This window comes from Strongylocentrotus purpuratus, unplaced genomic scaffold (genome assembly GCF_000002235.5).
Source record: "Strongylocentrotus purpuratus isolate Spur 01 unplaced genomic scaffold, Spur_5.0 spur5_scaffold_4, whole genome shotgun sequence".
Classification (NCBI taxonomy): domain Eukaryota; kingdom Metazoa; phylum Echinodermata; class Echinoidea; order Camarodonta; family Strongylocentrotidae; genus Strongylocentrotus; species Strongylocentrotus purpuratus.
This window is the reverse complement of record NW_022145610.1, coordinates 22586034-22602050: the sequence shown is the minus strand read 5'-3', so window position 1 is coordinate 22602050 and position 16017 is coordinate 22586034. Positions and strand designations below refer to the sequence as shown.

Here is a 16017-nt window from a genome sequence, read left to right as displayed (position 1 = left end):
AAAAAAATTAAATTAAATTAAAAAAATTTATTTAAAATAAAAAAAAAAAATTAAAAAAAAAAAAAAAAAAAAAAAAAAAAAAAAAAAAATTGTAAATTCAGAATATTCCGGATTTTCAGGTCCTAGAAATCCCCCAAAACGGAATTTTCTGGATTATTCGGAAGGGTTGGCAGGTATGCTCCTTACACAATGTACCTCCTAACATCCCAAAAGCTAGTTGTTTTGACAAAAGAAGAAATCAGTAGCCTTTCAAAAATGCTACAATATGGTATTACCAAAATCCTCGATTGTGAAAGCAACACCCCAATTTCATTGGTCTCACATGTTCAGAAAGAATCTCATAATGTAGAGCTATATTTTGAACAGGATATTTGTACTGTAGCATGTATGAAAGCATCATATCTTCCCATCTATCTATTTGTATGCCTCTACCATTAAATTCCATTCTACACATTCAATCTCCATCACCATTCCCTTAACCTGCGTTCATGCTATGTTCACTCTCCCCAACTTTAGTCTCTTTTATTCCTCCTGTCTTTTTCATCCTTTGGTTCAGTAGATTAGTTCTTTTCAGCATCATTGGTAATAAAGCCTTCATTGAATATTCATAGCAGCTCATTTATATACACAGAAATCTATTTATATTCATGCCCTCCTTTTATTTACAAGTTCTGTTATTTGAATATTTATTATATAGAGTTGTCATACAAATGACATACAAAAGATATATGCAAAATAAACCCCAGAGATTGCAAGATTACATAATCCCAGGCAGCTCCCAACAGGCAAGCATGGGGTGAAGATGTGTTTGTTGTCCTCTGCAAGTTAGAACAAGGACTTTTAAGAGCCACGTCGTGCCTTAGCTGCATATAAAGGCCACCCTATACTAATCTTATATCCCTTTTTTATTGCTTTATTGTTTTTTATGCATGAAGCATCTTGATAAAGTCATATGATATTCTTACATTGTGTGCACGTAGGAATAACTGTCAGCCACTGTGACGCATTGCAGACTGCAGTTCCATTACCATATGCAGGAAGGTATCCCGAATCACAGTTGACAGTTACCTCTGTTCCATAGCTGTATTTCCCATTTGCCTGAGCTGTTCCGGTGTAGTCAACACGACCCATTGTGTCTGGGATAGGGTCGCACGGCTCTAAAAGAGTTTGAGCACACCACAGGTAAAAACATAGTGTTATTGGGAAAGTCACAGGAGTTTGTTTACGCAATGAATTCGTTCATGTCAAAACTGCTTAATTGTTTGGATTATATATGATACTAGCAGGACCCGCGGAAATCCGCGGGATTCTAGAGGGGGAGGGCGGTGTAAATAGATATATAGAGAATGTCTAAATTAAAACCACCAAGAACGTTATTTGCCATTCAAGCCATTAAAAAATATACATGTTTAGCGTCCCCGCCCGCTTCCTTTTTGGGGGCCGCCTCCTATTTTTTTTTTTTTTTTTTTTTTTTTTAAAGAAAAAAAACATCGTCCCCGCCTGCTTTCTTTTTGGGGGCCGCCTCCTATTTTTTTTTTTTTTTTTTTTTATTTATTTTTTAAAATTTTTTTTGAAAGAAAAAAAACATGAAAAGCACTGCTAAAATGTATTTTTGATTTTAAAAAAGAAAAAAAAAAAAATTGTCGGCCGCCATCTTGAAAAATAGCCCGAATGCTAGGGAAAATGTACGGAGCGGCCATTTTGAAAGAAAGAAAAAAAAAAAAAGCGCCTCCTCCTTCCCATTTTTCAAAAAAACAGGACGCTATAAGCATGTATTTTTTTAATTTGGCCTTACATTAAATTTAAAAAAACAATCCAACTGTACCGGTAGTTATTCTTTAAGCCACTGGAACTGCGTAGAGTTCCGTAGTGTGGCGTACCGACTACGCAGAAATTAGGCTGCGTATTAATGGGAAAATAGTCCCTGCGTAGGTTATGCGTAGGCTGGCGTACAGGTTTGCTTATGGTTGCTTACTGTGTGGAAAGCTTTTACTGCTTAGTCGATCTGGCGTAGGGTAGCGTACTGTTGCGTAGGCATGTAGCGTAGTGTTGCGTAAAAAGGCGTACTTTCTGCGTCAAGTTTCTACGCCGAAAGTACGCAAAAAAAATTAAACATGTTGAATTGTTTTCGTTCACCTTGCGTACCCCTTTCCGTCCCTCAGCATAAAGTGACGTAGGCCAGCGTAGTTGGTACGCAACACTACGCAACTCTACGTATTGACCCCAAGCCAATTAGTGACCCGCAAGTGTCACAAATAAAGTATTAAAAATATGCTCATCTGACCCTAATTAAACGCCTAAAACCCCCGAGCTTTTGGGGGTTTATGGCCCCTTGAAACCTGTGGACCCCACGCCTATTTTATATATACACTCAACTCGCTGCGATCTGATCTCTCCCCCCCCCCCCCAACTTTGAAGAACGTAACCTCCATGCTTTTGGGGGTTTATGGCCCCTTGAAACCCGTGGACCCCACGCCTATATTATATATACACGCAACTCAGGACCCGTGGAAATCCGCGGGATTCTAGAGGGGGGCGCAGGCAAAAAATTAAGTTTTTCATTTCGGGGGCTCCATTTCAAATTTTAGGGAAATTCTCGGGGGCTCTTTTTTCTGGGGCTACTTTTTCATTAATTCATATAAGGATAGGCCTACACTTTGTTGAGATTTGTTTAGTAGGCTATTAGGTTTCAGGCTTCCTTCTTCATAATTGCCTATTTAAAAAAACAAAACATTTTTCTAGTTCAATAACTAAGTTTTCATGCATTGATTTGATGCAAGAACTTTAACATAATAGAACCTAGATTGTGAATATTTCTGACCATTAATTTCGATAATCATTTTTCAAAGTAAAATTTTCACAAGAAAATCTGACAGTCGTTTAAAAACGTAGACATTAGTAATACTTTTACTAATTCTAAGCTCAGGTTTCGTTAATCTATTCACGAAACTATATTAAAATCGCGGCAATAATGATGCAAACCAACAGATAACAATTTCAAAGTGTCAAATCTCTTCGACTCAAGCTTAGGTGAACTCACACACACTGCAGCGTAACTCCTTAAGCTCAACACCGGCGCCGCAGGCGTCGGACGCCTACGGTGCGCGGTGTTGGAGCTTACTGCAAGCTCATCGCAACTCACACACACTACACATCAGTACTGCACTTTGTGTTGACTGAAGGCAGCTTGCGACGGAACTGTCAGTCCAATGGTTTTCTTGGGAAAACTTTCTTTTAGAAAATGATAATCAAATTTTAGTATACATTGCCGTAATAATCACAAAATAAGCTTTCATTTCATACCTACATTCACGAAAACTATATACAAATCGCGGCAATAATGATGGAAATAGGTCTCTAAGTTTGGACGTGGACGGGAAGCTTCGTGTGTATCTCTGTGGCTTGTGCCCGACCCTGTGCATAGTGCATTTAATACGCAACTTAATGTGAGTGGATGGTCATCGGTCGTGTGTCTACGGATGTCATGTTGAATATCCATGAGGTATCTCTGTCGTCACGCATATCCTGCATTATGCATGTCGCGTCTGTTTTCGCCCTGGACGTCGACACGGAGGAGGACCTCGGGCGGAGTATAGCCAATTCGCTAGAGTAGACTCTCCCGCGGACGATGGCACCGGGCACGGGTACCCCGAGGGGAGGGTTCAGGAGGAGATAGCCGCACCAACTTGGGTCGGCGATCTCATTAAAAAACAATAGAATACAAAGGCTCGCCGAGACGTCGCGCCCCCCGCGGAGCCTTAGCGTATTATTATTATAGACAATGTAACATGGTTGAATAAATCAGGCGACTACCGGTAATACATTTGTAAACTATTCATACTTAGACCAAACAAGGATATAAGTCCATTTTGGTACAACTATTTCACATGAATATCTTCTAGGTATGACCCATAATATTTCTCACATGAATTGTTCGGTTTTCAATTAATTTCTGACAATACCTCTGAACATTCATTTGTCATGACTATAATGGGACTAGAACAGAAAATTTGGACATACTTGGATCACAGCGGATATCATGACTGCCTTCGACCCATACTCCATTATCACATCGACTCATACTGAAGCTTCTTGATCTGTAACCTGAACCGCATCGAAGGAGCCGGGTGTCTCCATGAAGTGGGTTTTCATGATGAACTCCATCAGGGGTTGTGTAAGTTAATCTCCCATGGGATACATCTTCCGCTGGGCATGGGACTACAGTCAGTAACAAACAAAACACCGGACCCAAAGCTTTTAAATATACAGTGTGTCCAAGCACCTCATTCCATTGTTTATATTCAATAATGCATGAATCATGAATAATAAGTTGTGCATCAAATGAAAGAAGAGAAGCAGAGCTTTTCATACAAGTATATCTCATCAAGGAAATTATTCATTATGATTGAAAATTCCTGCCATGAAATTCGGTTTCGTCTTTTCTGGGACCCACTGTGTAGCATGAAAAAACAATGTCATCATCTGGTGTAATGGGTACTTTTCACTGACATGCAGAATTACCTGCTTAATCAACAAGACCTGAGACTTAACTCTCCATTGGAAAGAAGAAGTAATTGGGATGAAATTGACTAATAAAACAATAAGATTATTCTCTGGATGTACAGTGTCATAGAACAGATGTTTTATACAGTGGTTTATAATGTGTTGAATGCAGTATGATTACGGAATAATATTATCATAAAGTGGGGGGGGGGGGTATTTTGCAAGGGGGAAGGGGTTGAGTGGGGTGGAAGCCAGAAGGTGGAAAGGTGGGGAAGAATTAAGGGTTACATCTTCCCTTTGGTACTCCCATATATTATTCCTCTGTTTTGTGCGAGGAATCATTGCAGCAAACCTGTCAAGAAGCATGTTTAGCACGATACTCATAAAGTAGGAATACTGGAAGATTATGCACGTTTGATCTTATACACAATTTTGGTGGAGGTGTCATGGTCTGGTGAATACAGCACCAAACTGTGAATCATGTGGTTTGCGGTTCGAGTCCGGCTGCAGCACTCATGTCCATTGGAAAGACATACATCAACCTACTTTTGCTACTCTCTAGAACCCAGATGATGTAAATTGGTACCCAGTAGGAAGAAATTCCTTGAATGCCAGAGCGCCTTATAAGGGCAATTCGGTTAATGTTAAATTTAGGTATAAATGAAACAGTGTTTAAAAACATGAAGTACTAAGTACTGTATAAATGTTGATATTATCATTATTATTATTGTTATCATTATCATTTTTATTATTACTAATATTATTATCACAAATATTTATCATTTTTTTTAAATTATATTTCTTCTAATAGATTCTGACTCTCTTTCCTTTTACAATGAAAAGACATGCCATCCTAACCATTACTTTGTTTAATATCGTAACTAGAGAATGTCCTCCCTCAAAGCCAAAATGTACAACAATAATGAAAGAAGGATTTCGCATGATGTATAATCACTATAAGTAATACGCTAAGACTCCGCGGGGGGCATGACGTCTCCGCGAGCCTTTGTATTCTATTGTTTTTTAATGAGATCGCCGACCGAAGTTGGTGCAGCTATCTCCTCCTGAACCCTCCCCTCGGGGTACCGGTGACCGCTGCCATCGCCCGCGGGAGAGTCTACTCTGTGGAATTAGCTATACTCCGCCCCAGGTCCTCCTCCGTGTCGACGTCCAGGGCGAAAATAGACGCGATATGCATAATGCATGATATACGTGACGACAGAGATACCTCATGCATATTCAACATTACATCCGTATCAAAGAGACACACAACAGATGACCAACAACTCACATTATGTTGTGTATTAAATGCTCTATGCAAAGGGCGGGATTACCGAGAGTAAAGTGTCTTGCTATAGGATGTGCTTTGTAGTAGCGCTGCACAAGCCAGAGAGATACACGGGGCTTCCCGTCGACGTCCAAACTTTAATAGAGACCTATTTCCATCATGATTGCCGCGATTTGTATATAGTTTTCGTGAATGGAGTTATGAGATCAAAGCTTATATTTTTATTATTACGGCCATGTTTACTGAATTTTGATTATCATTTTCTAAAGGAAAGTTTTCACAAGAAAATCATCGGACTGACAGTTCAGTCACAAGCTGCCTTCAGTCAACACACATACAGTACACACAGTGCTGCTGCGCTGTGTCGGCCGTGCCGGGACTTTGGCTGAGTGAGGTAGAGTCGAAGAGTATGGGGGGCCAAGCAGGCCAATATTTGTACAACTATACAATTACACATACGTCTATCCATCCATGGAAGAACCCGTCAACACAACAGCGTACAGGCCGAAGTGCCATAATTTTGTACACCTATACAGCTATAAAACTATACGACTCTACGTCTACTCAGCCATTGGAGACTAATATTGTCTTATATCTACAGTAAATTACAAGAAAACTTAAACAAGGTTATGAATTGTACATTTACATTAATAGTTCAATATCAACCAGACAGAAGTATGTGACTTCATGCATTGCAAAACAGTCAGTTGCGTAATGAGTAAAATCGTTTCAGGGGGGGGGAGGAGGGGGAGTGCTGAAAAAAATCTGCATCACCATGCACCATTCTTACATGTTACATGCAGACTCCAAGAAACGTTTTTCAAAGGGTGGGGGGGGGGGGATCAGTTAGATCGCAGCGAGTTGAGTGTTTATAGGCGTGGGGTCCACGGGTTTCAAGGGGCCATAAACCCCCGAAAGCTCACAGGTTTTAGGCATTTAATTAGGGTCAGATGAGCATATTTTTAATACTTTATTTGTGACCCTGGCAGGTCACTAATTGGCATGGGGTACATACGTAGATTTGCGTAGTGCTGCATACCAACTACGCTGGCCTACGTTACTACATGCTGATGGACGCAAACAATTCAACATGTTTAATTTTTTTCCGCGTACTTTCGGCGTAGAAACTTGACGCAGAAAGTACGCCTTTTCACGCAACACTACGCTACTGTACGCCATGCCTACGCAACAGTACGCTACCCTATGCCAGATCGACAAAGCAGTAAAAGCTTTCCACACAGTAAGCAACCGTAAGCAACCATAAGCAAACATGTACACTAGCCTATGCATAACCTACGCAGGGACTACAAGTAACATTTTTCCATTAATACGCAGCCTAATTTCTGCATAGTCAGTACGCCACACTACGCAACTCTACGCAGTTCCAGTGTGATAGAGGCTTAAAGAATAACTACCGGTAGAGTTGGATCGGGTTTTTAAAAAAAATAAATGGCAAATAAAGTTCTTGGTGGTTTTAATTTAGAGAGTCTCTATCATGGGCGTCAATCCTTACGTAATACCTATTGTTCAGGGGGGATGAATGAATAGATCCTCCCCCTGAACAATAGTTATTACGTAAGGATTGACGCCCATGGTCTCTATATATCTATTTACACCCCCGCCCCCTCTAGAATCCCGCGGATTTCCGCAGGTCCTGCTAGTCAAGTTATAATCAAGTTATCTTCTATATCTTACCTAGCTCGCATCTGGGGATATTATGGTTATAGCTGCCTTCCTCGCATCTTCTCTCAGTCACCCCTCGCAGGCGATAGCCCCATGCACAGTCATAATGTACTCTGGTGTCATGTTGAATAAGGTGGTTGAGCCGATCTTCATTAGAGACGGGTGGATCGTATGTTATGTTCAACGCCACATCACTGGACCACCTCACTTCGCATGGAGCTATGGAAAACAATAAAATAAACTATAACAACATGAATATTGATATAACATTATTTGTTTAAAACTGGATGATGAATTGTTGAAATAAGATAAAAAGCTGTTTGTGGCTTGGTCGAGACATGTCGTGTTAGTAGACCATGTAGTCCTGTCTGTACTGTATTGCGAGGCAGGGCATTGGCATTGCGTTGCAATGTTGTTGTGATTGCCAAGCGGTACGTCAGCTTCTCCGTACTGTATGTACGCGTTCACCAAAGAGCGAAATCGAGGGCAGTCTGTTTGAGACTGCCGAAGTGTCCCTTTCATTACAGCTACCCAATAAAACTAAAAATTTGTTTTTTCAAAAACTGTCTCGAATCCCGCATCCATTACACATACCAGTTTACCAATTTGAGATTAGAGAGGTATAAATGTCATTTATAGAAACAGAAAGATATACAGCTAAAATAGAGAGAGAGAGAGAGAGGAACAGAAAGAGGGAGAGAGAGAGAAAGATATTTCCTGTTTGAAGTACATGATAGCTGGTAAATATGTAGCAGTCAAGTGAAGAAAACTTACTTCCTCGACAAAGGCGATGTACTTCATCACTATCAGACCACACTCCATCATTACATTTCACACTGCTTCGTCTCTCATCGAATCGCCAGTTACATCCCAACTGCAGTCTTGTATTGTGGGGTACACTTGTTCCTTGTGGATATTCATTAGCATTTTGCCACCAACCATCTCTTGGATAAGGAGGAACAATGCAAGATCCTGAAAGAACAAAAAAAATGTCATCAAAGGATTTGATACAGTAATTTAAGATTCTTCAGTGCCTTTCTAGTCACAAGTTATTCACCAGAGAGCTTGTCGAGGTGTCGTGGTAGAGTGGATTTGTCACCGGACTGTCGATCACAAGGTCCGCGGTTCGAATCCTGCCGCGGCACTAATAACCTTTGGCAAGACATTGATCTACATTTGCCACACTCAACCCAGGTGATGTAAATGGGACCTATGGCAGGAATTAATTCCTTGAAATGCTAGAGCACCGTAATGGCAGCCGTGCTAAAGCCAGGGAAATAATTGGGAGCACATGCATGAGCGCTTTACAAGAACCCACCATTATTATTATTATCTAAAGCAACATAGCCACAGTCTGTGATATATAATACAGTCAAACCTGCTTTAGCAGCATGTATAGAATGACCACTTGTCTATAAAGACTGATTTCTTTTCAATTTCTTGTGAAAATCATTTCTCATTGAAAGCTGTAGTAAAGAAACCAGTACAGAAAGACCACCTGCCTATAAAGACTTTTCTTGTCTCTCTTGAGCGGTCTTTGTATACAGGTTTCACTGTACCCGTTATAGGATATATGACTAGCCAAATGGTGTCAACTTTGCCTGGAGTACCCACAGTAATCTATTGTTAGAGGCTAAATTTATTATTTTTAGTTCTTTAAATTGTTTTCCTCTAGTCTAGCTACTCATGCCCTATGCCTCATTTCCATTTTCTTTTCATCATCTTCACCCATCCCATGATTCTATCGTTCATCATTCATTGGTATTATTCAGGGCATTGCTCCTGAATCATCCTCGTCCCATTTAATCCTCATTGGTCCATCTTTCAATCTGGGTTCTTCCATTTTCTGGGTTCTTCCATTCTTCAGTGTCTCTATTGGTTATCTTTCTGTATCCTTTGAATATATTTGAAAATATCTGCACTGTGCATCTCAATAAATCAGAGCACTTCTGGACTTCTTTGGGTCAACATATTTCATTTTGACTACTTCTTATTCAGCTACATATATTCTGAGGTTCTTCATTCTATTAATCAGGTGCTCTCACTATCCATTTCTTTGCCTGAGTTTGGTTCTTTTTTGATTGATTGTGGACTGTGGAGTGATTCAGCAGCATTTATTGTGTGTGTTACACTATATCTTTAAAGTCCCTGTCGGAAGTAAAAAATGAAATAGATCAATTATATACCAGCGGAAAGCTTATAATCCATAGGTTACAATAATATCAATTATATGCTATTTAGGTATTTGTCAGAAGAGTAAGAGCTTTTGAAACATTGGAATCCAAAGCTAAAACCTGACGTCGTTGACCTAAAAAGTAGCTATCGACTTGATGGCGTCATCTTTAGTGGAGTATGGAGTAAATAACATGAGAGTAAAATCTAAAAACATTTCATACTGGTTTTCGCATCACAAATGTGTGATAAAATCTTGCTAAAATGATATTAGGGGTATTTCATCTCACTGAGATAGTATGTCAGAATACCACCCATTGGCAGGTGTTTCAAGGCTTCATTACGTTGACAATATCTCGCTGAATTAAGAAAAATTAGACAATGTACAAATAAATACAAATTAGCCCGTTATATTTTATGCTCCAACCTTAATCGTGTTCTTCTTTTTTATTCACCATCATCTGTCTTTACATGGGATACCATGCCCACAGGCGTAAAGGCCTTTTTTGTTGTACTTCACAAACCATTTCTTTTGTTGAACACAATTTCATTACCCCCAAATATGTTTTTACCCAATATTTTATGAATTACTTTATTGTTCTATGCAATATTGTATTTTCTATACCACCAGATTTATATATCATGTTATATTCATAACATATTTCGATCATGGGTTGTGAAATAAAAACAAAATGGATTTGAAATGAATATACATATATATAATATACCGTGATCTAAGATGCACACACCTGGTTTGAGCCTTTTAAAAAATTCCTCATTTTTAATACTCATACTTACCGACATGTCTGTACCTGAGCCTCGCCAGTATACGGTACCGGTAGTTTGAATATGGCAGACATCTCCTGCAATAATGACTCTTCAACATAATTGAGACAAGCCCCTGTCCAGGGTAGCCCATGACTACTTACGAGCAAGTCCGCAACCAGGACCACCCCCATCTCGAGACTTTTGTCATCTAGCTATGTCCGAAAATGTCATCTTTACCACGCCCATGTGGAGACTTTCAACATCTTATTAGTCCAGAATCTAACCGGTTCTTTATATTCCCTACACACTTTTCGCCGTGCCTCCTAATTAGTGTCCCTTTAGGCTTTACAGGAACAATGATCACGCCATCTTCGGCTGGTAGCAAGTAAGTGGGGGAGGTATAAAGCGTTGGTGTGGCCGGTGGAGATAAAAATTAAACAGGCCAGATTCTGGACTACATCTAAATTAGACCGAAGCTTCTGTCTCTTTCGTTCATTAGCCTCTGATTGACCTCTAGCACTTCATTGCAAATACACACGACACCACACCATGGGTATCGATTTGTATCCGTGGTTGGGGGATGATAGGTGCCAAAATATTTTTGGCAATGAATCAAAGGAACCAAGAGGTAGAAGCGTGTGGCAGGTTTCATCCCCTCCCTTCCAAGTTATTAACTTTTTCAAGTCACCCTCAATAAAGATAACATTTCAGAGAATATAAGAGCGGTAATAAAATTAAAAACATGCTAAATGTTAGTCCTGACTCTTGCCTGCAGTGGAGGCCTACCAGACTGATATCATCTATTTTTAAACGAAATTTAGACATTACCCAAAAAAATCCAAGGGTGAGGGATATCAACTTGTGAAAGTATTATATTACCAGCGAGCAAATGCATTAATAAGCAACCAGGAAAGGTTCATGTAGACAGAAAATTCTTTATTTCCTGGTGATAGAAACAAACATTTTATGAATATTGATGTCTCCAAACAACATTCAGCGTGAAAAACCCATTCCAATATTCTGTGTAAGGAGATCTCAAAAAACATAGTTCTCATTAGTAAATGAAAAACATATTGCTTTTGGTTCTTCATTTGACTCTCTTCCTTCTTTAATTAAACCAACTGAATCCTCTCTGCGGGAAACTCAATTGAATGAAACAGAATATCACTGATGCAAAATGTGGTTCTCAAAATGACAGAAAATTTCCAATCCTGATCTCATACAAACTATCTGTTTCTTAAAAACATAATATAAAACTTACGTTCCAACTACCAAACAACAAACTTCCATTATCTCCTTCTTCACCCAGATATACTTATCATACCAGATATGCTCTAAAATATAAGCATCATATTCCCCTAAGGCCCTGACCAGAGCACTATTTTTTTCTTCAAAAACTATAACCAGTCTTTAATAAAAGGTGCATTATTATTGGAAGGGTGTTATAAACAAAACTTCAAACTTAATAACATTCTAACCTTCAAAAACACCCTAACTATCTTATGCCTGTTACGTTAGTATACAATACATAGGCCTACATCAGCTTTTCAATCAAACAAAAATAAGTTGTGACATAATAATCTTTCTCCAAAATATCGAACTGGAGTATTCTGTTGTATTGCATGTTTATGTACTTACAAAGAGCTTATTTTCAAGAGGCACTAGATCTATGTGTGTAACTTAAAAAAGAATTCTTTGTTTACCTTATTTTGTTCAGGTGTCTATGGAAAAATTGTTATTAAAAGATGAATGTGTTCATAATTCCTCTCGTAATTTAGGTTAATAATTTTGTTCAAGGTAAATAGAGGAAAATGTATATCAGTATCTCTATTTGCTATCAAAAGATTTCGCTCTTTTCGGAAAATAGCTCTTCAAATGTTTTACATGTAGAGATATAAATAAACAAAGAAATGGATGAAATCAATAAAAAAAAAAATAGATACCATAGATACCGAGTATGAATCAGGGAACAAACTGAAAATTTTGTCTCCTATATGCTGCAATTTGGACAAAACCGTCTTTTTCTCAATGATAAAATGTTTTATGACTTTACTTGCATGATGAAAAAAAAATGCATCATCAACCCCACATTCTGGTAGCTTTAAAAATCACTTCAGATTGAACTGGCCAAAAGTCATGTGATATTCTTGCTCAGATGCTTTCCTTTACCTTTAAGAGTTCTTTATATTGGGGAATTGGTTGATATTTTTTCTTAGCAATAATGTCAAAATTAAAAGAGTTAAACAAATACAAGACTGTAACATTTGGCTCGTTGCTTTTTAACACTGTGGCTTTGATTGAATAAATTCATCAATTCCTGATGAAGCTGTATATGAGCGAGAATTCAATTTATTCTTGTCTCATATAGGCCTACGGATGTCTCATTTTCTTAGTTTTCTATTTATATATGTATGTACCGGTTTTATGAAAATGAGAATTATTGGGGGGGGGGGGTGATTGTACAGGCCACCCCCCCCCCCCCCCCCCCCCCCCCCCCCCCCCCCCCCCCCCCCCCCCCCCCCCCCCCCCGGATCGACACCCATGCACCACACACTATTGCATAGACTGCACACAATAGAGCCGATGTGGCTGATCGGCAAATTTGACACTATATTATTATATAGACTTACATGCAATTTGAATTTTTAAATTATTCATTTTATAGCATCAGTAAGTTGAAAAAAAATGTATTTTACTGCTATTTAGGTGTCATCATTTGTCACTAAAGTACCGATTGTGAGTGAAATCAGTTGAGTTTTGTACAGTGGTATTTACTGTTTGAAATGTTGAGAATACAACAACTTTTAATACACAGCCAGGATATAGTAATGCAGCTATGTTTTGTGTGGGTAGGGTCAGCTCCTCTCTTTAGAGAGGAGCCGACCCGGCCCGGCCTACTAGAGAGGAGCCGACCCTACCCAAATCAGAGGCTAACGAACGAAAGAGACAGATATTTCGGTCTACATCTAGTACATTTGAACATATCTGACGTAGTCCACGTCCATGTCAGAATTTCATGATCTACTTACGAACATGTCTGCATTGGGGCAACGGTCCTGTCCACGATCCATCGGTGCATGTTGTTCTCTCAAAAGCCGTGGGCAGAATCTGATAAGAGACACCACACTCAATACTCGCAACAGTCCCGTCAGGGTGGGGTGCTAAACCCTCCGGTTCATAGGTGATTTCCGCAAAATCAATCTGATTGATGTTATCGCAGCTCGATGATACCCCTGAAATCACACACATAGTAATTACGTTTAGACAGGATTAAACAGATGATAATTAAAAGCACATATCATCAATATGTCCTATATGCATGCGCTGCAAAGATGATATTAAAGTGAACAATAGTACTAGAAAAGAGAGAGATTATTAATTAAGATGTACTTCGTCAGGTCAACAACACAACCATCAGCAGCAGCAGCACCACTATTACCAATCACCAATCACCACAACACCCTCGTACAAACTAGGGGATCGGCCGTTCGCCCCCCCCCCCCTTGTTGCTCAAGAGAGAGGGGGGGGGGGTGTTGATTTTTTTAAGTGGTGCTCCATGCCCCCCATCACTTTGCAACCCCCCCCCCCTTTGAGCAAAAAAAATAAGAGCTCATTACCCCCCCCCCCCCCCAGTTATTCGCCTCTAAATATTTTCTCACGAAAAAAAATTGCTCATTTCTCGGGCTGAGTCGCTTCGCTCCCTCACAATTTCTTACCCTTACATCTGGCTCAAAGTTGGCAACCCTAACTCCCTAAGAACCCCCTCTTAAAAAAAGCTTGAACGGGCTTGCGTGCACAACCACCACAACAATCACCACCACAAAAACTTACTACAACTGCCACTATCAACATCACCATCACCACCACCACACCATCAATATCACCACCACTTCCATCACCACCAGTCCACCACCCTACCATAACTTCCAACACCACCATCATCACCACCACATAACCACTTCCAATTTCTTCACCATCACAACCACCACTATATATACCAACACCACCGCTACCACTACCACTACTACTATATATCACCCTTATAGGCCTATGTTCTTTTGGTGTCATGTCAACGGTGACAACAAAAAAATTATTCCAAAAACAAATAAAAACGATTTGATAAGACAAGAGACAAATTATTGATGATCTTATTTTTTTTTTTAATATACTTAACCCTGTAATGCAAAGTTGAATGTGCATGAATTTGGCATGAATACAGATGAAGAGATTGTAGAATATAAACAGAAAATGCACGATGGAGGAATAGACTTATGTATCTACAAAGTGCACTATTCAAAGCTGTTTAAAATGGTTCTCATGTCAGTAGAGTAGTAGCTCTGTTTATGTATCGAATTGAATACATATCCTTACTGCATTGACCTACGAGAGAGAGGCGGCAGTGAGCACAAAATTTTTTTTTAACCCCCGAAAATGTGAAAATCGCGCCGACCGATATTTCGCTCAGTGGGGGGGGGGGGGGGGGGGGGGGGGTAAGGAGTATCTACGTGTATTACGCTTCACAGACCATGACACTTTTACTGATCTCAGTACTGAGCTCAGGGGGGGGGGAGGGGGGTATATAAGGAGTATCTACGTGTATTACGCTTCACAGACCATGACACTTTTATTGAGCTCAGTATTTAAAAAAAAAGGAATAAAACAACTATGATTTTATGCGTAGGCCTATATTCTTTTTTTTTAAAATATATATAATGATACAAATTTGCCGTGGTTTACCACTTTATATCTGAACAAACATGTATAGTGATGGTGATTTAATGAAGTTGATACAAATTACAATATTTGTTTTCCAGAGTCCATAAGGCTCCCTCCCCTGTATATGGTATAGCAGAACATGGAATGAGGGGTGGGGATGCTCAAATCATGAATTAATGTGCGATTGGTCATATGGTATAAATCTTGAAAAGATCGTGATAATCCACTTACCGTCACTGTGTAACAGGCAAAGAAACAGTCCTGTGAACAGAACTAAATAATGAAAACTCTTTTCCTCCATTGCTTGTCGATATACTAGCTCTCGATCGACCCAACACTAATATTCCATGTTCCTTTTGTAAAGAAATGAACCGTATTTCTAAGTGTACAGAATGGGCGTGACCACGCTCCGAACGGTGCTCGAATATGGAGAGTGCTGATTGGATAAAGATCAGAGGAGAATGTGTCAATCAAAATTATGGGGGAGCCATATATCGTAGATGTCGTGTTTTATATCCGTCTATACACTATACATTGGAAAAGTTATGTTATCACAAAGGTGGCATCAACCATTTTAGTTGCAAGCTTGCTGGACTCATGGAACCTGTCAAACACTAGAGGGAAATCATATTGATAAATCTATGAATATTTGTAAATAATACAGAGCATAATGTACAATAGGCCTAGAAAAATACATTTTAGAAAGTATTTGGGATCTACTAGTAGTTGATTTGTGTGAAGAGGTTGGTTTTCTATCGAATTCGCTCAGACGCTCACTGCAGTGAAGTAGCTAGGGGCAAATGCGACCTGTGGTTTAAAAAAAGGGGGGCCGATAACCCGAGAAAAAGAAAAGAAAAGAAGATAGAGGGATGAGGACATTTCCTGCA

General features: G+C 39.4%; 1 protein-coding gene across 1 annotated transcript in view; it reads right to left on the bottom strand.

Moving 5' to 3' along the window:
• LOC753880 (sushi, von Willebrand factor type A, EGF and pentraxin domain-containing protein 1) overlaps window positions 1-15560 on the bottom strand; it is a 51233-nt gene extending 35673 nt beyond the window's left edge. Inside the window, exons 1-6 of the mRNA XM_030997568.1 lie at window positions 15362-15560; window positions 13444-13647; window positions 8249-8446; window positions 7487-7693; window positions 4021-4218; window positions 966-1157 (exon numbers count right to left, since the gene is read on the bottom strand). Of these exons, the coding sequence (XP_030853428.1) occupies window positions 966-1157; window positions 4021-4218; window positions 7487-7693; window positions 8249-8446; window positions 13444-13647; window positions 15362-15431 (1069 nt within the window). The 5' untranslated portion in view covers window positions 15432-15560. The remainder of the gene's footprint in view (window positions 1-965; window positions 1158-4020; window positions 4219-7486; window positions 7694-8248; window positions 8447-13443; window positions 13648-15361) is intronic.
• Between the last annotated feature and the right edge of the window lie 457 nt (window positions 15561-16017).